Source organism: Bos indicus x Bos taurus, chromosome 22, assembly GCF_003369695.1.
Source record: "Bos indicus x Bos taurus breed Angus x Brahman F1 hybrid chromosome 22, Bos_hybrid_MaternalHap_v2.0, whole genome shotgun sequence".
Classification (NCBI taxonomy): domain Eukaryota; kingdom Metazoa; phylum Chordata; class Mammalia; order Artiodactyla; family Bovidae; genus Bos; species Bos indicus x Bos taurus.
Genome location: NC_040097.1, coordinates 2279627 through 2306621, shown reverse-complemented (window position 1 = coordinate 2306621; position 26995 = coordinate 2279627). Strand labels below are relative to the sequence as shown.

The window sequence follows — 26995 nt, the reverse complement described above, 5'->3', positions numbered from 1 at the left end:
TTCCCTGTCTGGAAAGAAATAATTATTATGTATAAAATAAACAACAAGGTCCTTCTGCAAAGCACAGAGAACTATATTCAATATCTTATAAAACCTATAATGGAAAAGAATCTAAAGATATATATATATATATATATATGTAACCCACTCCAGTCCTCTTGCCTGGAAAATCCCATGGACAGAGGAGCCTGGTAGGCTGTGGTCCATGGGGTTGCGAAGGTTGGACACAACTGAGCAACTTCACTCTCACTTTTCACTTTCATGCATTGGAGAAGGAAACGGCAACCCACTCCAGTGTTCTTGCCTGGAGAATCCCAGGGATGGGGAGCCTGGTGGGCTGCCGTCTCTGGGGTCGCACAGAGTCGGACACGACTGAAGCGACTTGGCAGCAGCAGCAGCAAAACCTTGTAAATCAACTGTACTTCAAAAAATAAATAAGGTCAGGTTTTTTTTTTTAAAGAAATAACCCAACAAGCAAAACACTGTTGCCCTTGGACGTATGGCGCGTTCTAACCTCACCTCGATCCCAGCCCCCAAGTACAGGAACGTGCTCTGGGGCCAGGGTCTTGGCCAGGCCCTGTGGGGTCTCGGGCACCTCACGGCCTCTGCGAGTCAGTGTCCTTGCGTGTAAGACGGGAACAGTCATTAAAGCGTGCACGTGCTGGGTCTCCTGAAGGCACTCTCCCAGCTGCTCTGCCCTGTGCTTTGGTGTTTAGTGAGGGTGGAAAGACCACAGCTGACAACGGCATCTGGAAAGTTGACCGCTGAGGTGCACACGGGGTGTCATTTTCTCCTGTCTGGGAGGAAAAGACCCTGATCTCAGAAGCCCAGGTTTCTTAGGATGTCAGCTCTTCAGCATCCAAGTGCAGCCCATTTTTGCTGAAAGACACACACAGTTCTGTGACAGACAGTTGTCTCATCCCGCCTCTGGGAGCAGAAACTGGCTTTGGAGAACAGCAGAGCCCTTCACAGAGGCTCCTTTAAAATCCTTTTTAATGACTAATATCCTCTTCTCTGTGTGTCCATGAGCTGACCTGAGCAAAAGCGAAGTGAAGCTAATTAGTGTGGAAGAGAGAACGCATATGGGTCCAGTTCCTGTTCACGTGGACATCTCACACTCAAAGTGAGAGTGCAAACAGGAAGAGAATTCTGATTTAAAACATATGTATGTCATTGGGGATATCTTTAGCCCTGACCTGGATGTCAGAAGAACTAAGTTTGAAGTCCTGTTCTACCTGCCAAGGGGTCATGTGCCTTCTCGGAAGCCACTGGTCTTGCTCCGTTTTCAGATCTGTGAAACCGGGTTGGTTTTACTTGTCTAGCTCTAGGAACACTGTCTGTTCTGATACTGGTCTTTGACCTGGGACCCTCAGGCAGAGCTCCTAAACCCCTTGGGATTTCCTGGATGATAGGAGTGACTTTTTTTGTTGTCGTTGTGTTTCGGCTGCGCTGTACCGCGTGCAGGATCTTAGTTCCCTGACCAGGAATAGTGAACCTGGGCCCCCTCTATTGCAAGCACGGAGTCTTAACCACTGGACCCCCGGAAAGTTCCTTTCTAAATTTTTTTTTTTTTTTTTGGTAATTTTAGGAGTGTCTTCTGTTATATTGAGGCAATACTTGGTGGGCTCCTGGATGGCTTCAAGATGGGGGCTGGTCTCCAGAAAGACCAAGCCAGGATTAGAAGCTTAGATCGTTCAGCCTTAGCCCCTAACCTCTGGGAAGGGGGGAGAGAGGCTGGAGATTCACTTAATGGTGAATCATACCTACAGGATGAGGCCTACATAAAAATCCCCAAAGTACGGTGACATGGAGATAAGTTCCGGTTCCCCATCCTGGAAGCTTGAACCTCCTGCTTTTAGGTTTTTTTTCCGGCTTCCTCACATAGGCATGACTGATCACATCACTGACCACTGGCCAGCTGCTCACCCCCAGCCCATCTCCCCTCCCCGAAATCAGTCCTCTCCCCTCCGCTCAAACTTGGTTCCCCTGATGACCAGCCGCATCCTTAGATGCTTGCCCAAGTCACCTCGTCAACAGAAGCCCAGTGGAGGTGGAAAGGGGCTTGTTATAAATAACAGGACGCCTACTTCACCTTTATGGCTCTGAAGCTGAAGTTAAGAAACCACATGTTATGACAGATGGTGTTCTTACTGCTCTCATGTCCCAGGAAGTTCCAAGGGTTTAGGAAGCTTTGAGCCAGAGACTGTGGCTGAAGACCGGTTGTCTGTGAGAAATGTATTTTCATCATCTGATGAGCAAATACGCATGTGCTCTGCCATCTGTGGCACCATGGACTGCAGCCCGCCAGGCTCCTCTGTCCAGCGGATTTCCCAGGTGAGAATATTGGAGTGGGTTGCCATTTCCTACATCAGGAGATCCTCCCGACCCGGGGGTCATCGGACTCTCAGCTCTTGCCTCTCCTGCGTTGGCAGGGGACGCTTCACCATTAATACCACCTGGGAAGCCCCTTATAAGTCACAGTAGTGCCCTGCAGACAGGCTGACACATTGTTTTATCCACCTCTGTGTCCCAGTCAGTCTTCAGAGAGGCTCGTCCCAGGCTTCTCAACAAGCTGAATGAAGAAGCAATCCACTGACTTTGTCATTGTTTTCTTTCCTTTTGAAAGGATGCTGTCTGCACCAACAGATGTCTCAAGCTAATCTTTCATATAGTTACAAGAGCTTAAAATGATGTTCTTGACATGGTGTTTCCTCCAAACTATTACACTCATGTAAAATTAGGCAAAAGTCAAGACCATCCCTACTATAATGTTTCGCTATAAATTTAATACAGGTGTCAAATAATACTTCAAAAATTTAAAACAAAAGGTAAAAATTCCCTAGGTTACCACCCTAACCAGAAAAATCATTAGCATTTTGGTATATTCTCTTTTTCATTAAGTTCTTTTTTGACTGAATTTTTAGAAGTTAGATTTTTAGAATATATTAGACTCTTAGAATTTAAGGAGATGTAGAAAAATATGCATAATAATAAAATAAGTGCCTATGGTCTCCAAAGTCATAATCAACAATCACTCATATTTATTTAACTTTTAAAATTAAAGACATAAACTGTTATAAAGTTGACTCTGATTACTATCATGACTTGGGTGGGAATCAAGGAGCTCAAATCAGTTAGTCCTAAAGGAAATCAACCCTGGATATTCACTGGGAGGAGTGTTGCTGAAGCTGAAGCTCCAATACTTGGGCTACCTGATGTGAAGAGCTGCTTATTGCAAAAGTCCCTAATGCTGGGAAAGATTGAGAGCAAGAGGAGAGGAGAAGTCAGAGGCTGAGATGGTAGCATGGCATCACCAACTCAATGGGCATAAGTTTGAGCAAACTCATGGAGATAGTGAAGGACGGGGAAGCCTGGTGTGCTGCAGTCCATGGGGTTGCAAAGAATCAGACACGGCTGAGCGACTGAACAGCAACAGCAACAAAAAGCTGGCTCTGATCACTGCCGTGACTTGGGTGGGAATCCTTCCTGTAAGTATGTCAGCCCTGTTCCGTCTTTGCCTGCTCTCTGCTTAACCTGTGGGGCTGGAAGCTTCCAAGCCATCTGCCCAACCCCCTGTTTCTGCATTTGGAGATTGTAAGGGAGGAGAGAGAAAGAAGCTGTCCTCCTTTCTGTGCCAGCTCTGCAGGCTGATGGTGCTTTCAGCTGTGGCAGGAGAAGGACCCTGGGCCCCTGAGCTCATGGTCGAGGGCAGGGCTTCTGGCGGGTGAGCGGTACCTGTGCATTCTTGACGTCAGTCCAGGGGCAGAGACAGCCTCCTGATGTGTGAGTACTATTTCCTATTGTTCATCCCCTTCAACACACTTGAAAGCAGTTATTTACATTAAATACCTTTCTGCTCAATATAGCTTGAACAACTTCTAAATTCCTGACCAGGCATGGATGGATGCAAGGCTGTTGATTGGCATGTTTGTAAAATTTATACATAAATACCATCAAGCTGTACATAACATTCCGCATTTTCTTTTTTTTAAAAATTAAGTTATTTATAAATTATGCAGATACAGAAACGTGTTCAGTTTCACAAAAGGGTGCAAAGTGCACACCCATGGGACCGTCAGTCAGGTGAAGAAAAAGAACATTCCTGAGAACAGAAAGCCCCAGTGTTCCCTGACAGCGTGCCTGCTTCATGCAATGCTGTGATGTGATCTCAAGCTGTCAGTCTGTAGGTCTGGGTCATCCTTTTTAATGGTTGTACAGTATTTTATCCCAAGAGTGAAATTAGAGACACTTCCAATTTATTTACATTCACAAAAAAAAAGCCTTGCAATAAATATCCTTCTTCACATCTGCTTGTACACGTGAGACTTTCTCTGTAGCCATTTCGTCTCACTGTGGGTCATAGCCTATAAGTGGGTGAGAGATGAATGTAAGGGATTTCAACTAGAATTTTATGTGTGTGTGTGTGTTTGTAGCAGAGTTTTATTAAAGTGTAAAAAGCACAGGCAAAGCTTCTGACATAGACATCAGAAAGGGGACATAGGGTGCCCTGGATTTCAACCAAACTTTCTTTTACAGCTTTATCGAGATACAGTTTGCATGTCGTAAAAACTCATGCATTTACAGTTCAGTGTTTTGTGGTATTTCGGAGTTGTACAACCGTCACAATGTTTTAATTTTATTTATTTAGTTTTTGGCCACTCAGTGTGGTGATCTTATTCCCCAACCAGGGATCAAATCAATGTCCCTTGCATTGGGAGTGTAGAGTCTTAACCACTGGACCCCCAGGGAAGTCTCAAGTGTGTGTTAGTCACTCAGTCGTGACCTACTCTTTGTGACGCCATGAACTGTAGTCCGCCAGGCTTCTCTGTCCATGGATTTCTCCAAGCAAGAATACGGGAGTGGTTTGCCATTTCCTTCTCCATGGCATCTTCCCGACCCAGGGGTTGAACCGGGGTCTCCTGCATTTCAGGCAGAGTCTTTACTGTCTGAGCCACCAGGAAAGCCCAGGGAAATCCCAAACCCCCCTCTAATTTTAGAACATTCTCAGAACCCCTCAAACAAACCTTTGGACCATTAGCAGCCATCCCCCATTTCTGCTCTCCACCCACGCTCCCACTGCCAGGCCACCACTCACCTATGTTTCTGCTTCTGTAAATTCTGGACACTTCGCATGAACGGGATAATGCGGTATGTGGCGTTTTGCGACGGGCTTCTCTCGCTGACCACAACGCCTTCCAGGTGCATTCACTGTAGCGCGTCTCAGCACTTGCTTCCTTTTTGTTGTTGGATAGTGTTCCACTGTGTGACAGACCACACTCGCCTACCCGCTCCTCAGTTGATGGACAGTTGGGTTGTTCCCCCTTTTTGGTTACTGTGAATAATTTAATGAATGCCTGTATACAAGTTTTTGTGTAGAGGAATGTTTCCATTTCTTTTTGGGTATATACCTAGGAGCAGAATTGTTGGATCATAGGCAACTCATTGGAAAAGACCCTGATGCAGGGAAAGATTGAAGGCAAAAGAAGGGCGCGGCAGAGGATGAGACGGTTAGATAGCATCATCAACTCAATGGACGTGAGTTTAAGAAAACTCTGGAAGACGGTGAAGGACAGGAAAGCCTGGCGTGCTGCAGTGCATGGGGTCACAAAGAGTCGGACACGACTGAGCGACTGAACAACCACGGGGGTTTCCCCTGTGGCTCCGCTGGTAAAAAAAGTGCCTGCAACACAGGAGACGTGGATTCAACCCCTGGGTTGGGAAGATCCCCTGGAGAAGGCAAAAGCTACCCACTCCAGTATTCTGGCCTGGAGAACTCCATGGGCTGTGTAGTCCATGGGATCACAAAGAATCTGACACGACTGAGCGACGTTCACTTTCAACAACAGGGCAGCTCTATGCTTAATTTTTCAGGAACTGCCAGGCTCTTTTCCAAAGTGTCCAAACCATTTTGCATTCCCATCAGCCCTGAGTGAGGGTCCTTTGGGGGCCCAATGAGGCCTCCAGAGTTGAAAGAAAGATCATTTTAAAGGAAAGAGATTTGAGATTCACAGTTGCAAGAAGAGCCTTTTCAGAGCTTCCTTCATTCGATTAAAGGTGGAAACTTCTGTAGTGAGGATGCCATAAACCTCCTCTCTAGGGCCAGAAAGAAGAGCCTGGAAGACCCTCGTAGCTGCTTGTGTGTTGTGCCAAGTTGCTTCAGCTGTGTCTGACTCTTTGCGACCCTATGGACTTGTAGCCGCCAGGCTCCTCTGTCTGTGAGATTTCCCAGGCAAGAAGACTGGAGTGGGTTGCCACGCCCACCTCCATCCCTTCCCACGCCAGGGATCGAACCTGCATCTCCTTCATTGGCAGGTGGGTACTTCACCGCTAGCACCGCCTGCCATCACAGGCTTTCTTATTTCCCGTTTGCTCCTCTGGAAACCCATTTGTTATTCCACAGAAGCATTTCCCCGTATCCTTCTCCCCTATTAAGTCTTCAGCTCTTTAGAGGTTATGTTTTCCTGTGAACTTCCAGTACCTAATTGTCTATCTTCTTGCTAATCTGCCCCCATTACTGACCCTAACGTGGCAGGGGAAGTTTTTCCTTCCCTGTGGTTCCAGTTCCCACACGCTCACCAACACTTGGTATTTCTCATTTTTGGTTATCACGGCCACCCCAGTTGACGTGAAATGCTATCTGTTGTGGTTTTGACTGACATTTCCCTGGTGGCTAATAACGCTGGACATTTTCCCATTGGCTGTTTATGTATCTTCTTCAGAAAAATACCTATTCAGGCCCTTTGCTCATTTTTAAAATTCGGTTATTTGGCTTTTTTTATCATTGAGTTGTTATCCAAGAACTTCTGAAAGAATGAAATATAGGGGAAAAGGCTTAGAACTATGTCTGGCACATATTAAACACCCAAACGATGAAATACAAAGCAGAAGATATCAGAATGGTCACCTGCAGGAAGGTAAATGCTGTTTCATGAAACTTTGGTTTCACTCACACAGAGTATTGTGAAATGGGTCACACGTGGTTTGTTGTTTTGTTTTTTTAACTGCACTGAGCAGCATGTGGAATATTAGTGCCCTGAGCAGGGAGTGAACCCATGCCCCCGGCGGTGGAAGCGCGGAGCCCTAACCACTGGACAACCAGGGAAGGCTCTGACTGGTGTCTCTCATACTGTGGGTTGCACTCAGAAAAGTTCAAATTCTATTAGTAGGTGCAACCTGTTATATACAGGATGGATAAAGAACAAAGCCCTGCTGTATAGCACAGGGAGCTACATTCGACGTCCTGTAATACCCCACAACGGGAAAGAATACATAAAAGACTGTGTCTATTCATAACTGAGTCACTTTGCTGCACAGCAGAAATTAACACAACATTGTAATCAACTATGCTTCAAAACTTTTTTTAATTGAGAAAAAAAGTTCAAATCTCATATTCTAAGGTACATATTTATGAGATGAATTGCTAGGTCTTGAACTGTGTCTGTGTTCAGGCTTACTAAATACAGATCCAAGATCCCTCCCCACCATTCTGAAATAAAAAACAAACCCCAAAACCTCTAATATCACTTTCCCCGTACGTTCTCATCAAAGTCCTTTGCAGGGAAAACTGGCATACTTGGTTGAGACTGTTTAAAGTCTTCTGCCCATTCCGTGTGAACACTGATGTTTCATTTAAGAACAAAGTGTGGACAGGAGGTGCTGTTCCTGAATTCACTGGGAGTGGTGATGCAAAATGGGTTTCTGCACTTTGACTTTTCAAACTAAATGAAAAGCAAAAAGATTCTGAAACAGGAGCTTCCCTGGTGGCTCAGTGGTAAAGAAGCCAGCTGCCAGCGCAAGGACACGGGACTGGTTCCTGGTGCAGGAAGAGCCCACGTGCGTCGGGGCAGCGGAGCCCGTGGGCCGCAGCTACGGAGCCTGTGCCCTGGAGCCCAGGGGCTGCAGCTGCTGAACCCCTTGTGGCCTACAGCTCGGGCAGCAAGAGAAGCTGCCACAACGAGAAGCCCGCCTGCTGCAACTAGAGAGCAGCCCTCTCTGGCCACAACTAGAGAAAGGCGCACACAGCAACAAAGACCAGCACAGCCGAAAATAAACACATAAATAAATAAACATTATTTTAAAAATTCTGAAACATATCTGGTCTCAGATTTTCAATAAGGACTTGCAGACACATGTACTGAAAATCTCCTCCAATTGGCTGAAGCAATTTACACCTCCGCCGACAGTGCAAGAGACTTCATTTCCCCTGTCTTTGCTCAGACTTGATAGAGTCAGACTTTAAAAGTTTGGCTGATCTGATCAGTGAGAAAAGACAGCTCATTCCTTTTTTATTTTGCCTTTCCCTGGACTCAAGGAATGGGCAGATCTTCTTCTGTGTATTGGTCATTGGGACTTTCTCTCCTGAGAATTCTCTGTTTGTATGTTTATCTTCTCAGTATGATTTCTTTCAGTTCAGTTCAGTTCAGTTCAGTCGCTCAGTCATGTCCGACTCTTCGTGACCCCATGAATCGCACACACCAGGCCTCCCTGTCCATCACCAACTCCCGGAGTCCATTCAGACTCAGGTCCATCAAGTCAGTGATGCCATCCAGCCCTCTCATCCTCTGTCATCCCCTTCTCCTCCTGCCCCCAATCCCTCCCAGCATCAGAGTCTTTTCCAATGAGTCAACTCTTCGCATGAGGTAGCCAAAGTACTGGAGTTTCAGCTTTAGCATCATTCCCTCCAAAGAAATCCCAGGGCTGATCTCCTTCAAAATGGACTGGTTGGATCTCCTTGCAGTCCAAGGGACTCTCAGGAGTCTTCTCCAACACCACAGTTCAAAAGCATCAATTCTTCGGTGCTCAGCCTTCTTCACAGTCCAACTCTCACATCCATACATGACCATTGGAAAAACCATAGCCTTTACTAGATGGACCTTTGTTGGCAAAGTAATGTCTCTGCTTTTTAATATGTTGTCTAGGTTGGTCATAACTTTTCTTCCAAGGAGTAAGCGTCTTTTAATTTCATGGCTGCAGTCACCATCTGCAGTGATTTTGGAGCCCCCAAAAATAAAGTCTGCCACTGTTTCCACTGTTTCCCCATCTATTTCCCATGAAGTGATGGGACCAGATGCCATGACCTTCGTTTTCTGAATGATTTCTTTAGCTCTCCACAAACTGACTCTAACACCATATTCAAGTAGTTCTAATTTTCAGCTGGTAGAGAAGTTGAATTTATTCTCACAAACTTCTCTTTTTGCCCTGAGATAAAAATGGTAGGAGAGAAAGTAAGAAGTCTCAAGTAAAGATTGTTTCTGCCAGGTCAGCCCATCCCCAAATATGCCTTAATGGCACACTGGTTATTTTGAATTAAAATTACTTAGGGCTTCGCTGGTGGCTCAGATGGTAAAGAATCTGCCTGCAATGCAGGAGATCCAGGTTCAATCTCTGGGTCAGGAAGACCCCCTGGAGAAGGAATGGATACCCACTGCAGTATTCTTGCCTGGAGAATTCCATGGACTGAGGAGCTTGGAGGGCTACAGTCCTTAGGGTCACAAAGAGTTGGACACAACTGAGAGACTAATACTTGAGATAGATGTTAATACAAGAGGGAACCTGTGACCCTCCTCTCTGCCTTCCAGAAAGCAGGAAATAAATCTGTCCTGTAAAAGGGTCACTGCCTGCGTCTGGAAATGGAAGGAACCCTTATTGCCAGAAATAGGGGAGCCATGGCGGAGAGTCTATATAAACACCTGTTACTTCTTTAATTTACCACCCCAAGGCCCAAATCTGATTAGAGTTCCCAAAGCCTCATTTCCTTTTTCCTGTCAATTCCTCTCAAATTTATTCTTTCTCTAAAAAAATATACAAGCTGCTTGCTTTGGCCACCTCTTAGGTCCCATTTATGAAACCTCTATGAGCACAAATTAAAATTTATTTACTTATGTGTCTTATGTCCATTTTATTATTAGCTCAGCCACAGGAACTCAATGGGGGAAGAGGGAAATTTCCCCTCCCTGATAGACACTGCCTTTCTCAGTCCTGCAGAAAGCATTCTGGGCCCACGGAGTAAAAATGGGAGCAAAGAACCGCACCCCCCACTCCCACCAGCTACTTAAACTGAGTTCATCAAAGTTTCTATTGGATGCAAAAGCTAAATTATTCACTCAAGTCACGTTCTGACTTACAGGACAGTACGATTTGACACATTCTAACGTGCACCTTTGTGATGTAAATATTGTGATGTTGTCAGCAGTTTAGGGACTTCCTGTCGGTCCAGTGGTTAAGACTCTGTGCTTCCACTGCAGGGGGCATGGGTTCGATCCCTGGTCATGAAACTAAAATCCCACATGCCCAGGGCAAGAGTTACAAAAACAAAACAAGAAACAAAAAGAACCCCCAAACAGTTGAGCTAAAGCTGCCTGGCTGTTCCCCGAAAAGATAACAAGTGCCCTGCTGGATGGGCCGGGAGGGAGAGCGCAGCTTCACACAGGAAGTCATCCTTGCTCTGACAGGCGTCTGGGCCCGAGGGCAGACTGCTTCGAGGCCTGCTGCAAGGCTGACTGACTGTAGCTTCTTCGCAGTGAACGTATGGAAAGTTACGGGAAAACCCAAAGTTCCTCCTGAGCACTGCATTTGCAAGTCTGGGTGAAACGAAAGTTTCCTAATGTATCTTGTTTCCTGGGTTTGAATTTTTATTTATGTATAATGTAAAGCTCACTGGGATGAGTAGGGAGTGGTGGGGACTGTGGCAGACTGGGGAGGTTGAATCCTTCTTTCAAAAGATGTTGGCCACTTGTCTCTGGCAGGTCATTACCCTGTGGAAAGATGAGTCCTGTGTTGCCAGCACTTCTGATATATTTTTTTAAACTTCTGATGTTTTGAAAGAAATTATAAAGCTAGATTTTATGTAAAAAAAAAAAACCTGATTGTTAAATATTGGGAAACAATTTGAAGGAAAGAAATCTGGGTAGTGTTTTCTGTCTGAGGAAGAGGAATGTCCTCCTTGTGGAGAAAGTAATTAGTCAATTACTACATAGTGTCCTAAGCCCTGTCCTAAGGCTACATGTCCTATCAATGGAATCTCTGTGCCTTGCAGACCATGAGGAATGCCATGTTATCAATGAAGGTGTAACCAATTACCTTCTCAGGGCCACGAAGCCAAAAGGGAGCAGGGAAGGCATCCGAGCAGCATACGCACAGGCCTCAGAGTAAGCTGTGCCCGAGGATGGGCTGGGGGCTGCCCACAGCATGAAGGTGCATTGTCCAGAGATGATGAAGACAGTAATAAGATGGACTGAAGTTTGTCTGGTTTCTGTAACCACCATGCACAGGCAATATTAATGTCAGTGATGAAAGACATACCGTATGTTTCTAATTCATCACACAGGGATGAAATACACAGATACCTGAAAGCCTTTGTAGGTTTAAGTTCCAAAGAGTTACTGTGGCTACTGTTAAGGGTTTTTTTTTTTTTTTTTTAATAGTTTTTTTGTTGTTGTGGTAAAGTTCATGTAAAGTTTATCATCTTAATGATTTTTTAAAATAATTTTATTGATTTATGTGTTTTTGGCTATGCTGGGTCTTCCTTGCTTCACGGGCTTGTCTCTGGTTGCGGTGAGCGGGGGCTACTCTGTAGCTGTGGTGTGCAGGCTTCTGATTGTGGTGGCTTCTCGTTGCAGAGACCAGGCTCTAGGGCTTGCGGGCTTCAGTAGCTGGAGGTCTCAGACTCTAGAGCTCAGGCTCAACAGTGGTGAACTGGCTTAGATGTCCTGCGGCGTGTGGGATTGTCCCATGTCAGGGATGGAACCTGTGTCTCCTGCATTGGCAGGTGGAATCCTCACCACTGAGTCACCAGGGAAGCCCCCCGAAACTGCAAATTTCTTTTTAATTGCATTCTGATTTAGTAAATGGACCCGTACACCCTGATGTTATTTATTACTGCAATGGGCAGATATGTATGTTTTTAAAAAAAATACTAATATAATTAAAAAGAATAATCTATTACCTTTTCCTTTGGGGCTGTAATATTTAATTTTTAATAAAAAATAAAAATATTTTTTAATTAAAAAAATAAAAAAAATAATTTTGTCTTATAAAAGAGTGTTAGAAAAAAATGTTCGCCCCTAAGAGGTTGAAGTAGCCAGGTGTGTCCAGACTGGAGGAGAGGGCCTTAGAGGTGGATGGAAGAGGTGATGCTGTGTGGGAAGCAGATATACCCGGAGGGGCCTGAAGATCACGGAGGAGTTTAGACTCTTCTGCCAAAGGCATCTGGGGGGCTCTGCAGGGTGGGCCAGGCAGGCGTGTACTGTGGTCTGTGTCGACCACTCTGGTAACCAGCGTCCGCTGCCTGGTGGTGGGCAGGGCCCATCTGGGAAGCCAGGGTTGGGACATACTCTCCTCCAGTATTTTTCAGATTTATTTATTTGACTGTGCAGAATCTTCCACCTTCGTTGTGGCATGCAAGCTCTCAGTTGTGGAGTGTGGCATCTAGTTCCCTGACCAAGGATCAAAGCCAGGGCCCCTACTTTGGAAGCACGGAGTCTTGGCCAGTGGCCCACCAGGGATGTCCCCCCTCCTCCAGTTTTCGGCGGCCTGGTGAGGTCGAGAGCCCCTGTGTGTCCCTCCAGGGCTGCTGGCGTCAGGCTTGGTGGCTGGGTTAGCACGCATGCCAGTGCTTCTGAGGGGCTTGACAGTGTGGCGCTTCAGCCAGCTTTTCCTGCCTCCACTGTCCCACAGTGAGGTCTTCGGGGAAGAAGAGAGCAGGGGGTGAGCATGAGGGCTTCGGTGGCCCAGGGACAGAGGACTGGCCCGGGCATTCCCTGATCTGGCAGGGGATGGAAGTGGCAAGTGGGAGAAAACCGTCCCTCGTGAGCATGAATGCACAAATCACAACTAGATCCCGTGAGCAGGCAGCATGTCTGAGCACTGGTAAAAAGCTGCAATTTCTGCTTAATTAAACGGTGCCATTCCCTTGAAGTTTTAGAAAGCATTTTGCCAGGGTTGAAGCTGTTCCATTGCGGCCAGCCTTTTTCTTATTTTTTATTTCCGTAAATGCTGAGGTTTCCAGCTCAGAGACGGTGCTAAAGGCCCACAGTGGGGACCCCCCACCTTTTTCCTAAATCCTCAGGGACCATGACCAGAAGCTAGCTGTGGCCTCATGCTGCAGGAGGACCACTGCTGCCAGGCAGGTCCCACAGGTGGATGGCATGGGGGTGGGCAGGTGTGAGTGAGAGTGCTCTAAAGAAGAACTGTTATCGCAAGAGGAACACAGACAATGCCTGGAGGCAGAGAGAGCCGGACGGGGAACCTGCAGATTAAAAGCTCATTTCTGCCCCTTGCAACATGTGAACCTTACTTGGATGGATTCTGAAAGTACAAACTGTGAAAAAACAAACAAACTATGACAGTTGGAAGTTTGAACTCTGATTGGATATTTTATGACTGAGGAATTACGGGTCGTTTTTTAGATGTGATAGTTTTGTGGTTATCGTGTACATGTAAAAGGGTTCTTATCTTTTAGCGATACGCACACTGAAATGCAGATGAAATGGTAAGATGTCCGGATTTGTTTCAAAATGAGACGGGGAGGGGCTGGGGTTAGGTGCAGAAGGAGCGAGGCTGGCCATGGCCAGGGTAGTGGGGGTGGATGGTCCCGCCAGGGGCTTCATTATGCTCTTCTGGCAACTGCTGTGAATGCTTGAGCCTCTCCACTGCACCATTTAAAAAATGTATTTGTTGCAAAAAGGTGGGAGATAGATTCTAATATGACAGCATGCCAGTATAAGCAGGTTGCTGGCCTTTGAAATCCCCTCTCGACCCTCATTCGCTCCTGGAGAAAGGTCCTTGTTGGCCGGGGCTTGGTCCTCTGCCCAGGAACAGAGAGCGTGGGCCTTGGGCTCTGCAAGCAGTGTCTCCTGGTAGAATCATGGCATCCTATTGTCTCGTATTTATTTTATGGCTACTATTTGAGCAACTGATGCTGCGTTCCTATTTACAAAACTGACAAAGTCTCCTTCTTAAATAAGTGTGAAGCTTTGGTTTGAAGACAAATAGGAAATACCAGTACCGGTGGTCCTCAGCTCTGCAAATTTTTTCCGAGTGGTAGGAGACGACAGGCATGGTGCATACTGAGAGAAGTCACTGTCCTATCTCATTTTATTTATCGGGCAGACAAACGTGGGGTCCCTTCCTTCCCCGGGGCTCTCTGTGCCTGGGGCAGCATGGCCTGCTCAGGCCAGGCCCCCTATGCCCCTGAAACTCAGATAAAGCACTCGATTCCCAGAGAAGGTACCGAGAGGCAGGGCGCGCACACAGCCCACACACAGAGGGCAGGTGCTGCTTAGAGTCTGGGACCCAGACGCCGCCCCTTACCAGGTTCGTGGGCAGCTGGGCGGGGCTGGGGTGGGCAGGGCTAAGGGCAAAAGAAAGAGCGAAGGGAAATGTTCTGTCCGTCATTTTGTTGCTTCCCGTTGGCTGGTTTCCTCAGGGGAAATCTCCTGACTGCCTTAAAGTAAGCGTACGGGTGGTCAACAAGCTGTGTCTACCCAGAGTATTTTGTTAGGCCTGTTTGTACGCTTGCTTAATTAACTTTTTTCTTTTTGGGTAATTATAGCTTCACAGGCAACTCCTTTTTTTAGTGTTTATTTATGTATTTGGCTGTGCTGGGTCTTGGCTGTGTCATGTGGGATCTAGTTCCCTGACCAGGGATGGAACCCGGGTCCCTGCATTGGAAGCCTGGAGTCTTAGCCCCTGGACCCCCAGGAAAGTCCTTCCCATGCAGTTTCAAGACACAGAGAGAGACATGTTTAAGACAGAGAGATCCTGCGCACCCTCTTCCCAGTCCCCACCCCCCACCCCGCCCACGGCGACTTCTTACAGAACCATAGGACACACACGGAACTCTCTCAGTATCTGGTAATAATTTATAATGGAAAAGAATTTGAAAAACAAATAAATGAATCATTTTGCTGTATACCTGAAACTAAGACAACACTGTATCAATAAATCAAGTATGTGTCAATTAGAAAAAAACCCACAGGACATATTGTAACCAGGGTTTACCCTGCGATGCAGGAGACCCAGCTACAATTCCTGGGTTGGGAAGATCCTCTGGAGATGGGATGGCAACCTACTCCAGTATTCTTGCCTTTGAGAATCCCATGGGCTTCAAGCCCAGTGGGCTACAATCCATGGGGTCGTAGAGTCAGACACAGCTGAGCGACTAACACATTCACTTTTTCACAGTCAAGACGCATGTCCATCCCCACAAAGATTTCATATTTTACAGCCGCATCACCACCTACCCCTCCGCTGTCTGGCTCTCACCCCTGTCAAGCACTCACCTGTTCTCCAGTTCTACAATTTTTCCATTTGAAAGAATGTTATATGAATGGAATTATGCCATATGTAACCTTTTGTGATTGGCTTTTTTCCACTTAGCATAATTTCCTTCCAATTCGAGTTACCAAGTGTATCAGTTGTTTTCCTTTGTTGCCAAGTAGCATTTCATGGGGTCGATTGACCAGTCTGTTTAACCATCACCAGTGGAAGGACTCCTATGCTGTCTTCAGTGTTGGGTTGGTCAGAATAAAGCTGCCTTGAACACTGTATGTGTGGGCTTTTGTATATATGGGCTTTAGCTTTCATTTTCCTGGGATAAATGTCCAAGATAAATTACATTCACTCACAGTCAAGATGTTTTATCTACGAACCGACATCACTGATTTCTCCTCAATAATCAGAAGATCTGGAAAGGGGGGTCCTTTCACACAGGGACTCATGCTTCCGATGGGCCAGAGGGGCTTAAGATCCCTGATGGCCCGCCGAGTCCCTTGTATTTACTTACCTGCTGGGCAAGGCTCCTGGTTTGCCAATTTAAGTGGGCAGATTGGAACATGACGAGTTATATCATGAATTTCAAATGTATACACGCATGTATTTGCTTACGTATGCATAAAATCTGTCTGGAAGCATACCCAAATAGAAAACACTGATTGCCTCTGGGAAAGGAGCTGGGTGAGGGGGAGAAGGGGGGAGTCACTTTTACTATGAGCTCTTTTCAGCCTTTTTAGCTTAAACCATCCGTTATTTACTAAAAAACGAATCAATAAAATATGCAAACAAGAACACTAAGAATTCCTGACAGATACCCACTCTCGGGCTGTTTTTTTCATACAACTCTTATTTCTTTACATAAGAGAGCCCACTGGAATTTCCCCTCCCAGAGCCCTTGGCTTCACACAGGGAAGAGCCCAGCTCACAGAGATCTCTGGGCCTTTAGGCCTTGAGTGGAAGTGAAAGTGAAATAGCTCAGTCGAGTCCCACTCTTTGTGATCCCATGGACTGTAGCCAGCCAGGTTCCTCCATGCACGGGATTCTCCTGGTAAGAATACTGGAGTGGGTTGCCATGTCCTTCTCCAGGGGATCTTCTGGACCCAGGGATCGAACCTGGGTCTTCCACACGGCAGGCAGGCTCTTTACCATCTGAGCCGCCAGGAAAGGCTTTGAGGGTGATCCCCAAACACCCCTCCCTACTGTTGCAAAGCTGGCTGGTCCCTGAGGAACAGGCTTAGGCCATCGGGGCCTCTCTGAGACCCAGTGAGATGTCTTTGCCCAACACAGGGGCCGCCTCCTCCTAGAAGCCTTTCCCAGCAGAACTGAAGTTCAGCCTCTCCCTCCACCCTCAGACAGGGTCATCAAGGGGCCTGAAAAGGCCAAGGGTTTGTCGCTCAGTCCTGTCTGACTCTTTGCAACCCCACGGGCTGCAGCCCACCAGGCTCCTCTGTCCATGGGATTCTCCAGGCAAGAATACTGGAGTGGGTAGCCATGCCCTCCTCCAGGGGATCAAGGGGCCTCCCAGGTTACAATTCAGGGCACACTTCCTGGACCCTTCACACTAGGGGCCCCTGAGCACTTGCTCCGCCCTTTCCTGACCTCCCATAGGCTGGGGCCTCCCCGCAGCGCAGCAGATTAGCATCTTAACTGGGAGTAGGGTACATGCTGAGCCCTCTCCTCCTGTAAGTCAGGACAAAGACAACTAACTACAAACCCAGAGCACAACCCGTAGATTGAATTTAAGATCGCAGACTTCTGCGCCCAGAATTCACTGACGCTGAGCGTTCCCTCCCTTGCGCGGTTGAGGGCAGAGGAGCGGCAGGATGTGCGCTGGCGGTGTCGGCCCCTAAATCTGCCCTTGGAGTAACCTCCCCGTGGCTTCCGGAAGGAAGAGAGTGGGTGCAGCGCAGAGAACTGGGCTTTGGGGTCTGAGAGCCTCGGCGCTGTCCTTCGTGGCTGAGCGGCCTTCAGGCCAACTCACCTTGTTTCTCCTCGAGAACTGGGGGTCACAGTGCCTCCCTGGGAGGAGGTAGAAGCGTCCAGGACTTCGGCAGGTGGCTTATACTTGCGGAACTGGGCGCCTCTTTTGGATGCCTAGGCCAGGATGCGTACACATTCCGGATTTCCTGGGAGCCTGTTCCTTCGCGTGTTGATGGGGGTCTCCTCTGACCCAGCTCGAGGTCTCAAGAGCCCAGCTGACTTGTTTGTCGGGCCTTGGCCAGGCTCACTGGCCAGAGGCGCTGCACGGGGCCCAGTGAACGGCTGCAGGTGGCAGAGAGGAGTCTGAAACCAGGGGTCTGAACGTGGAGGCCAGGAAACCGTGCAGCGCTTCCCGCGTGGTCGAGGGGTGGCCTGCAGGCCGGCGCCGTATTCACCCTGCCCGCGGTGACTCGGGCGCACGCCCCATCCCACTCACCCACCCACCGCGGGGCCCCGGCGCGCGCCCCAGCCCCTCGCTCCGCCCCGCAGGGCCCGGGGCTGGGGCTGGGAGCCCGGCCCCTTCAGTTCCCGCGCTCAGGTCCCGCCAGGGCCCAGGAAGTGGCCTAGGGCCGCGGCCCTCGCCCCGCCCCACTCCCTCCCGCGCTTATCACCTGCCGGCCGGGCGCGCGCGACCGGGGACGGAGGGCGCGAGGGGAGCGCGCGGGCCGCCGGGCACCGGGTCGCGAGAGGTGAAGCGCGGCTAGGATGGCGGCTGGGGGCCGGGCGCTGCGGCCGCTGCTGCTCCTGCTCTCGGGGCTGCTGGCGCTGGGCCCCGGCGCGCTGGCGGCCAAGCTCAACATCCCCAAGGTGCTGCTGCCCTTCACGCGGGCCACGCGCGTGAACTTCACGCTGGAGGCCTCGGAGGGCTGCTACCGCTGGTGAGGCGCGGCCCGGCGCGGGCCTTGGACGCGGGCGGCCGGGCGGGCGCGCTGCAGGTGCGCGGGCGGGGGAGATGGCCGCGGCCCCGGGCAGGTCCGGCGGGGCCTGCGGCGCGCGGCCTTCGGGCCGGGCCGGCGCCGGGAGGCGGGGAGCCGCGCTCCCCCGCAGGCCCGCGCAGCAGGTGCGCCGGCGCGCGCTCTCGGGCCCTGGGTTGGCGGCCGATCGGCCACTGCCCCGGCTACTGGCCACTCGTGACCCGGCGGCGTGCGCGCGGGTCGCCGCCACTGCGCATGGCGCCGCCCGGGCCTCGGCGCGCTCGGGCAGGAGGGGGCCTGCCGGGGCGCGGGGGTGCGGCCGGGAGCCCAGCGGTAGGCTGGACTCGCGGAGGGCGTCTGGCGGGCGCTGCTGAGGGTCTCCGAAGGCCTGTCGGTCCGGGCCTTCCGGAGGGACCCTCTGCTGGTGGAGAGGGTCGCAGAGGAGAGCTGCCGGCCCGGGATGCGCGTCCACGTGGTCGCACCCCGTTCTCCTTCAGGCTCGGGGAGGGGTAGTTGGCGCCCTGCAGAGCCCTGGGTTGGGGACCCAGGCAGCTCGCTGGAGTTTGTCTGGTGACTCGTTCCTGGCGCCGGACTGGTGTGGGAACCTGGCTTGTGGGCAAGCGGGGAAGGTGTGCGTGGGAGTTGAGTCAGCAGTGCAGCGTCTTGGGAAGGAATGTAAGCCTTTGATGAGAGATCTTTCGGACAAACCCTTGGTTTTTAACACACGATACACCTACATTGGAGAAAGAAATGGCAACACAGTCCAGTATTCTTGCCTGGAGAATGCCATGGACAGAGGAGCCTGGCGGGCTACAGTCCATGGGGTCACAAAGACTCAGGCAGGACTTAGTGACTAACACTTACACCTACATTACAGATGAAAGATGCAAAGGAATGATTGGTGATTCACCCCAGGTTGCCCACAGAGCAGGGTTGGCCTGGATTCCTAGCTTGCTGGGGGCTCAGGAATTCTGCACCTTGTGGGGGGTGTGATCTGGGAACCCCAGGATCTAATGAGACGAGGGGTCCGCCTCACCCCAAGGTGGTTGGGTGATGCGGTCCAGCCGCTCCATCCCTCGGATGGAGAAGAAGGCGGATGGAGAAGAAGGCGGCCTGAAGTGGCCTCCACTCCTATTCCTAGCGGGGTGCTGAGTGCTGGGTGTGGCCGAGGCTCTACCACACCTCCCTGCCACCTTGCTGGAGATGAAAGGGAGGGGTGCCGCCCACTGCTACACCCTGCTCCTTCCTTTGGTTGCCTGTTTCCAGGCTAGACTGTAACAGGTGTGATCGCATTACAGAGTCCAGCGTGTGTTAAGTCTGTGGGGCCAGTAGTGCGTGCACATCGACAGAGCATGCTGCTGGGGCTCCGACTGCTTTCTCCTGAGTCACTTGAGTCGTCTCCGACTCTTTGCAACCCCATGGACTGTAGCACGCCAGGCGCCTCTGTCCATGGCATTCTCCAGGCAGCAAGGCTCAAGTGGGTTGCCAAACCCTCCTCCAGGGGATCTTCCCAACCCAGGGCTTGAACCAGCATCTCTTGCATCTCCTGCATTGCAGGCAGATTCTTTACCCACGGAGCCCCCGTGCATGCATTACTAGTGCCTGTTTGTTTTCTGAAGGTCTCCTGAAACGACAGTCCAGGTTAGCCAAATGCATTTTCGGGCTAGTGCCTGCTGCACCTGGTGGGTCGTGTTTCTGGCTTGGTATCAGAGGCTGATCTTCGCTCTAAGTTCTCTACATCCTTGTCCAGGGCTCTGACTGGTGTTGGGGGATCAGCTGTCAGGCCAGACTTGGCCTGAGACTGTGCTCATTCTCTGGTTGAGGATGTCTCTTGTCTTGATATGGGGGCAAGGAAAAGGAAGCCGACTATTACAAACAGCTGGCTTCAAACGAACCCCCTTGGATGTCCTTGTGTGCTACTTCCTGAGATTCTAGAGCTGTGTTTTTTGTTTTTGAAGTAACAACTGTTTTGTTTTTTTTTTCCCCCTAACTGCTTTTTTTGGAAAAACTGATGGATTTTAATTTACCTATCTAGCTTCTTAGGAGAAAGGGGGAAAACAGCAGCAACAAAATTCCTACTCTCTGATGCATCAGAGGAATGCTAAGTACCTTATAACTTGTTTTGAATCTGATCCATAGTTTTTTTAGCAAATGTGAGACTGCTTAAGTGTCTCGGAGGTGTTTGGTGCTGTGATTTCTCCCTTAACGTCACGGGAAAATCTTGTTCTTCAAGCGTTGGAAATGTTTATTTTCAGTCCACTCTTCCTAGTCCAGTCAGGTGTTGTTTTTAGTTTTTGAAGAGTCTCTTCTGGAACTTTTAAGAGTGGGTGTGCAGGCAAGCTTTCTATCCGCCTTCTTCTTCACCAAGGAGGTCACTGTGAAGTCTGTGAGGTGGAGAACAGAGAACGTGAGAACGCCCCTGGACCCTGGGGGAGTTTTTGCTCAGCCTTTGAATTTTCAGCCCAGCTCCCAGTTTTCTGGATCATTGCATACCTGAGCCAGAGGCTTTAAGTTTACTTTTCCTGTTTCTTGATTTTAGAGCATCAAATACTCAGGCAATTTTAAGGTGAGGAGAACTGTAGAGATTATCAAGTCAAAACTGTTCACATGTCAGTGCAAGCCTCGGGAGGGAGGTGCTCTGGGGGACTGAGTGGTGGTTTCCATCGAGCGAGAGCCCACAGAAGGGGACAGGGGACAGGGAGTGGTGCCTTCTGACCCACGCTCTTTGGGGATGTGCAGCCTCTGGCTAATTGGCCAGACCTGACTGAACCCCTCCCGTCACACCAGTATTGCTGGTTTTGTGACAAGTTCCTGATTCTTTTTTGATATTTCATGTTATTGCTTGGGTGCTTGCTCAGTCGGAGAGTTGTGTCCAGCTGTTTATGACTCCATGGACTGTAGCGTGCCAGGCTCCTCTGCCCATGGGATTTCCCAGGCAAGAGTACTGGAGTGGGTTGCTGAGCTGGTGACCCTGGCTGTGGCCCTCCCACCCAACCCGGCCCACGGGTCCTGGCCCCCCCATGGGTGCTCGGGTCCCCCCTCCCGCACCCACAGAAGGAGGTGACGGCAAGTGTGTTTACCGAGTGGACCTGCTTCCCTTCCTGTCCCTGACCCTCACCCCCCTCTGCTCTTGTGGTGACTTCCGCCCTGTGAGCTCTGCCTCCGTGTGTGTGTGTGTGTGTGTGTGTGTGTTTGTGTGTGTGTGTGTTGGGGGGACGGTTAGGCAGTGGGTGGAGGGGGGCTGTGTCTTCCTCTGCCCCCACCCACCTCTTCTTTGCAAAACCATCACTTCTCCTTTTTCCACTCCTGACCTCCCCTGTCCTTGGGTTCCCATGTCCGGTTAGACACCCTGAAGATAAATTTCATTTCTGGCACCAACATGTTTCTATTTTTTCTTTCTTTTTTTTTTTTTTTTAAAATTGGTGAAATACACATATTAAAGTAACCGTCTTTGAGTGTCCAGCTCAGTGACATCAGCTACATTCATGTTGTTGAGCAGCCGTCTCCGCCATCATCTCCAGAACTTTTTCATCTTCCCAAACTGAGACTGAGTCCCGGTCTGCTAACGCTCCTCTCCCCCTCCAGCCCTGACTTCCACAGTCTGTCTCCTTAACACCAGGTGATATCAGCCTGTTTCCTTCCTCACCCCATCTCTGGAAGTAGCAACAGTGTTTGGACTGATGTTTGTTTTTATGTTGCTTCAGATGGATGGCAAACCATATAGGCTTTCTGTTTACACTGGTGATAGACAGTTTCCTCTTTAAGTACTTCTGCAGGACCTCCCTGCTGGTCCAGTGGTTAGGACTTGCACTTTCACTGCAGGGTGTGGGTTAGATCCCTGGTTGGGGGAACCAAGATCCCACATGCCTCAGGGCGTGGCCTAAAGGGCGTGGTACTTTAAAACTTTTAAAGTAAATTTTCAATAAAGAAGAATCAAATTTTTTTTTAAAGTAGGATAATGATAGGAGGGTAACTTGGATATAACTGGATGTAGAAAGAGAGGGGCTGCAAACTGGGGAAGGCGCCAGCGTCCAGGCAGCCGCCACAGTGAGTGGGCGGCCAGACACCCAGGTCCGAAGGCAGGGGCTTGAATACTGCAGGTGGGGGCGGCCGAGGCAGCCAAAGAGCAGAACCAGCTTTTCTGCTCATTCCTTTGCATATTTTGCGTGTTACTCTCCACTCAATCCTGAAAACAAAACACCTCAAGAGTGACCACCCACTGCACAAATAGGGAACTGAGCAGAGCCAAGTTCAAAGCCAGGTCACAGGGACTTCCCCACGGTCCAGTGGTTAAGACTTTGCTTCCCAATGCAGGGGGTGTGGGGTTGATCCCTGGTTGGGGAGCTAGGATCCCACATGCCTCCTGGCCAAAAATGCCCCAAAACATAAAACAGAAGTAATGTTGTAACAAGTTCAATAAAGACTGGGGAGAAAAAAAAGGCCCACTTCAAAAAACAAAAGACAAGTCACAGACTTGTGCCTTCTCAGTCCTGGGATGCCCAGGAAATGTGCCAGGCCTTTTCATCAATGGCTGTTTTACTCAGGTTCCTTCAGGAGGGTTTTCGGAAAGTGGACAGCACACTGAGAAGCAGGATTAAGGATGTAAGTGGGGTCGGGGTAATTGAGGACATGGAGTCGTTTTTCACTGAGGTCTGTCAGGATGGACGCTCCTGTGTCCAACTACAGGTAGAGGGAGTCTGCTGGCTCTGTCTTGAACAATCTGGGTGCATTTATCACAAGAGGGGAGGGAGGTGTCCAGATGAGGGGTCTAGAGACCAGCCTCACTGAGGTGTTTCTAGGAATGTATCCTTGGGCAAGTTACATCCCATCCATGCTGTTGTTTCCATGGGTATCATATGGAAGTTTCAGTTGGATTGTTGGGAGGCAAATAAAATATTTGTGCTGTGTTTTGTTCTGTGCCTGACACATAATAAGCACATAATAAATGACATTTTTTTTCTTTTTTAAAAAATATAGTACCAATAGTTTGAATGAAATGAGACAACATGTCTTGAAGAATTCAATCGGGGTTTCACTTGGCTAGACTCTTCTGAGAAGGCAACTGCACCCCACTCCAGTCCTCTTGCCTGTAAAATCCCATGGACGGAGGAGCCTGGTGGGCTGCAGTCCACGGGGTCGCTAAGAGTCGGACGCGACTGAGCGACTTCACTTTCACTTTTCCCTTTCATGCATTGGAGAAGGAAATGGCAACCCACTCCAGTGTTCTTGCCTGGAGAATCCCAGGGACAGGGGAGCCTGCTGGGCTGCCGTCTATGGGGTCGCACAGAGTCGGACACGACTGAAGTGACTTAGCAGTAGCAGCAGCAGACTCTTCTGAGTTGCCTGCATGTGACAGGAAACTCAAACTACGATAGTTTAAATAAAGTTTAAATAAACTTTGAAGTTATGTAAAGTTTAAATAAACACTGTTTTGGCAGAGTTTATTTCAGGCTGCACACAGGGCTCAGTGAGGTCAGCAGAGCCTGGTCTGAGGTCCTAGGTCTGGACCTCTGCCTCGGGCTCCCTAGACAGCAGTTCCAGCCCTGCAAACCCCATGGGGGCTGGTGAGGCACACCCTGGGTCTGGACCCCTCCAGCTCAGGGTTCACAGTGCTGACTGACCAGGCCTCCCAGTGTCCCAGGAGCATGGGTACCCGGAACCTCATGGTCTGAGGGTGGAGAAGAGCAGCACCCACAGAAAAGCTGGGTGCTGTTACTGAGGAGGGGGCGGAGGCTGGGCAGCCAAAACCCAACACGGGTCCCCTGCAGGAATGACACCACGTGTGCACGTTTACCCGGCTCTGTGTGTGTGTGTGTGGGGGGGGGTGGGGATGGCATGTATATCCTGGGTTTGCTCAGCTGGGGCCCTTGACGGGAGCTGCTGTGATCTGGCAGGGGGCGGGGGTGGTCTTGCTGGAATGTGGGTGAGAAATTCTGGAGGAAAAGAAGCAACACTGCCGCAGGCCATCAGCACTGCACCCCAGGCTCCCCCAGCCGTGGGTTGCCCCGCCCCGCTCCTGTGCAGGACTTGGGGGAGGGTTCTCAGAACACCTTGTCCACTTAGGATATTTGGGAAAATTAAGTTTATAGTCATAGACCTTCTCAGAAAGAAAACTGCAAGCCCGAGTTGCCTCACTTGTAAATTCTGTGAAACATTTAAGGAGGAAATAGTACAAATCCTTTATAAACTCTTTCAGGAAAGAGAGAAAGAACAGTCATTTCCTAGCTTATTTTTATGAGGCCAACATTACATTGATTGCAAACCAGGCACAAATATTACAAGACAAAGAAATTCACAGACCCAGAGTTCAAGATTCCTTAACAAAATAGCAAATCAAATCCAGAAAAATATAAAAAGAGTAATGTATTATGACCAACTGGGGCTGGTTCCCAGGAATGCAAGGTTGGTTTAATACTAACCAATCAGTGTAATTGCTTGACCGACAATAAACAATTCTTCTATCAGCCAAATGAAGAAGAAAAGCCATATAATGGTCTCAATATGTGCAGAGCATTCAAGAGTCACTTATGATAGAAAATGCGGCAAATTTGGAGTAGAAGAGACTCCATAACAAAATGAAATGAAAGTGTTAGTTTCTCAGTCGTGTCCAAATCTTTGCGACCCCATGGACTGTAGCCCACCAGGCTCTCTCTCTGTAGAATTGTCCAGGCAAGAATACTGGACTGAGTTGCCATTTCCTTCTCCAGGGGATCTTCCTGACCTAGGGATTGAACCCAGGTCTCCCGCAATGCAGGCAGATTCTTTACCATCTGAGCCTCCAGGGAAGCCCGTCGACCTGTTAAAGGGCATCTGTAAAAACTGGCACCAGGGTCTTAGCTGCGTGCAACGGGGGCAAGAAATGAGCACGCCGTGGACTCTGTCTTTCCGCTCGGTCTCCAAGGGAGTCTGACGGGGAGGAGGGTCATGCCTGCCGTGGTCTCGGGGCCTTTGTGCTCTCCTGTGCTTTTGCCGGAATACCCTTCTTGCGGTTATTCAGGGACCTGGTGGTGGCCCCTCCTGCTCACGCATCCCGCCTGAGCGAGGCTCCCTTCAGCCCTGGGTGGAAGCCACAGCCCTTCCCTCCTGTGTGTCCACAGCCCTGGTTGAGAGCTCACCTTCTCGCACTCATTTGTCTGTTCTTTCCTCCTCCTCCCAAAAAGTAAGCTCCGTGAAGCAGGGGGTTAATGTTTAGCTGGTACTTTGCTGTGTTCCCAGTGCCTCGGCAGTACCTGGAACATTGCACAAAACCCAATAAATATGGATTCGTGAATGAATGAAGGAGTTCATTAGGGACCCCACGGAGAACCGGCTGTGGGGTCAGCATAAGCTCAGGGATGGCGGGGGGAGGGGAACTGGGGGGAAGGAGCACTTTGGAGCAGAAGTCAAGCCTCAGGCTCCCGCCAGCCGGGAAACCCACCTCTGACCCGAATGTTTGCGGTCTTTCTGAGGATGTCTGTGTGTGGTTGGTGGTGGGGCCCTGCCAGCCGGGATCAGGGTCAGGCTTCACTCAGGGAAGTGGATGGACAGGTCAGGCATCAGTGATCAGAATCTAGAAAGACCCCTGTTCTCTTCCTCCCTCTAAAAATCAAAAGTTCTTGTGGTTGGAATCTCGCCAAACACCTCAGGGCCACAAGCGCTTCATTTGGGCACCTGCTCCTGGTTCCTGAGTTTGAGAGCTTACTCTGCGAGGCCCTGTGATAAGGTGTCTATCATCCTATCTAATCCACCCCAACCCTTTGCAGCAGGTATCATTTTTCTTCCCATTGTACAGATGCAGAAACAGAGGCCCAGAGAGGTTGACTTGTTTGTTCAAGGTCACACAGCTGGTGTGTGGCAGCGCCCTGCTGTCCTAGGCCTTCACCTTCTCAGCAGAGAAAAGGGCCGTCTTGCCAGCACCGCCTGTGCCTGGGGCCTGGGGAGGGCCTTCCAGCTCCTCCTGCGGGCCTTGGGGCGAGTGAGTGAGCAGGGAGGGTGAGCAGGGAGGGTGGGCAGGCCTGCTGACCTCTGGCTAAGATGCACGGAATGACGGATGGACAGGCTGAAGCAGCTCTCCTCCTTTCTGAGCAGCGGCATCAGTGCGTTTAAATTGGGGCAGGGCCTTCCCTGGTCGTCCAGTGGTTACGCATCTGCCTTCCAGTGCAGGCGACGTGGGTGTGAGTACCTGCTTAGAGAACTAAGGCGCTACGCGCCACGGGTCAACTGCGTCTGTGGGCCGCAGCTAGAGAAGTGCCCGCAGGCTGCAACGAAGGACCTGCAGCCAACATAAAATAAATAGAGAAATTTAAATAATTAAAACAGCAAACAGAAAAACTGGGGGCAGAGGAAGGCTCTTGTGCAGAAAAGCCGTTGAGCCTGAACCTGCTTCTTTGGCAAACACGAGGCTGTATCCAAATGACCTGGCTGTTGGGGCCAGTTCCCACGTGGGCCTCTCAGCCCTCTGCCCCACCGGACCCTGTCTTCTCTGTCAAGTGCCCGGCCAGGTCTGAGCCCGCAAGGCTCAGGCCGGGGAAGCCGTTGCGGCCCACATGGTGTCTTTCCCTCTTGCCGTGCCTTCCTCGCCTGGGTCCTCCGCAAGCAGCGTGGGCACAGTCTGGTTGTTAGCGCTCCGGCCAGCCTTGTGGAGGCTACTCGGTCCTTGTCTGAGATACCCTGGAGACCCCGCCCCTCACAGCTGCCCCAGGAATGCACGCTGGTATTTCCTCCCCAAACTGCAGCCACTCAGCTGCTGTCCCGCGTTGGTTCTTTAATGTCCTGCCTGTACTAGAACTGTTTCCTTCAAAATGACTACCTTTGTGAACACTGGAGATGCTCCTCCGTATTAACACTTA

The 26995-nt window shown here is 49.9% G+C and overlaps 1 protein-coding gene across 2 annotated transcripts in view; it reads left to right on the top strand.

Annotated features, from left to right (window-relative positions):
- The first annotated feature begins 16722 nt into the window (after positions 1–16722).
- NUP210 (nucleoporin 210) overlaps positions 16723–26995 on the top strand; it is a 91743-nt gene continuing 81470 nt past the window's right edge. For both annotated transcript variants that reach the window (XM_027523923.1, XM_027523922.1), the window contains exon 1: positions 16723–18131. In XM_027523923.1, the coding sequence (XP_027379724.1) occupies positions 17959–18131 (173 nt within the window). In that variant the 5' untranslated portion in view covers positions 16723–17958. The remainder of the gene's footprint in view (positions 18132–26995) is intronic.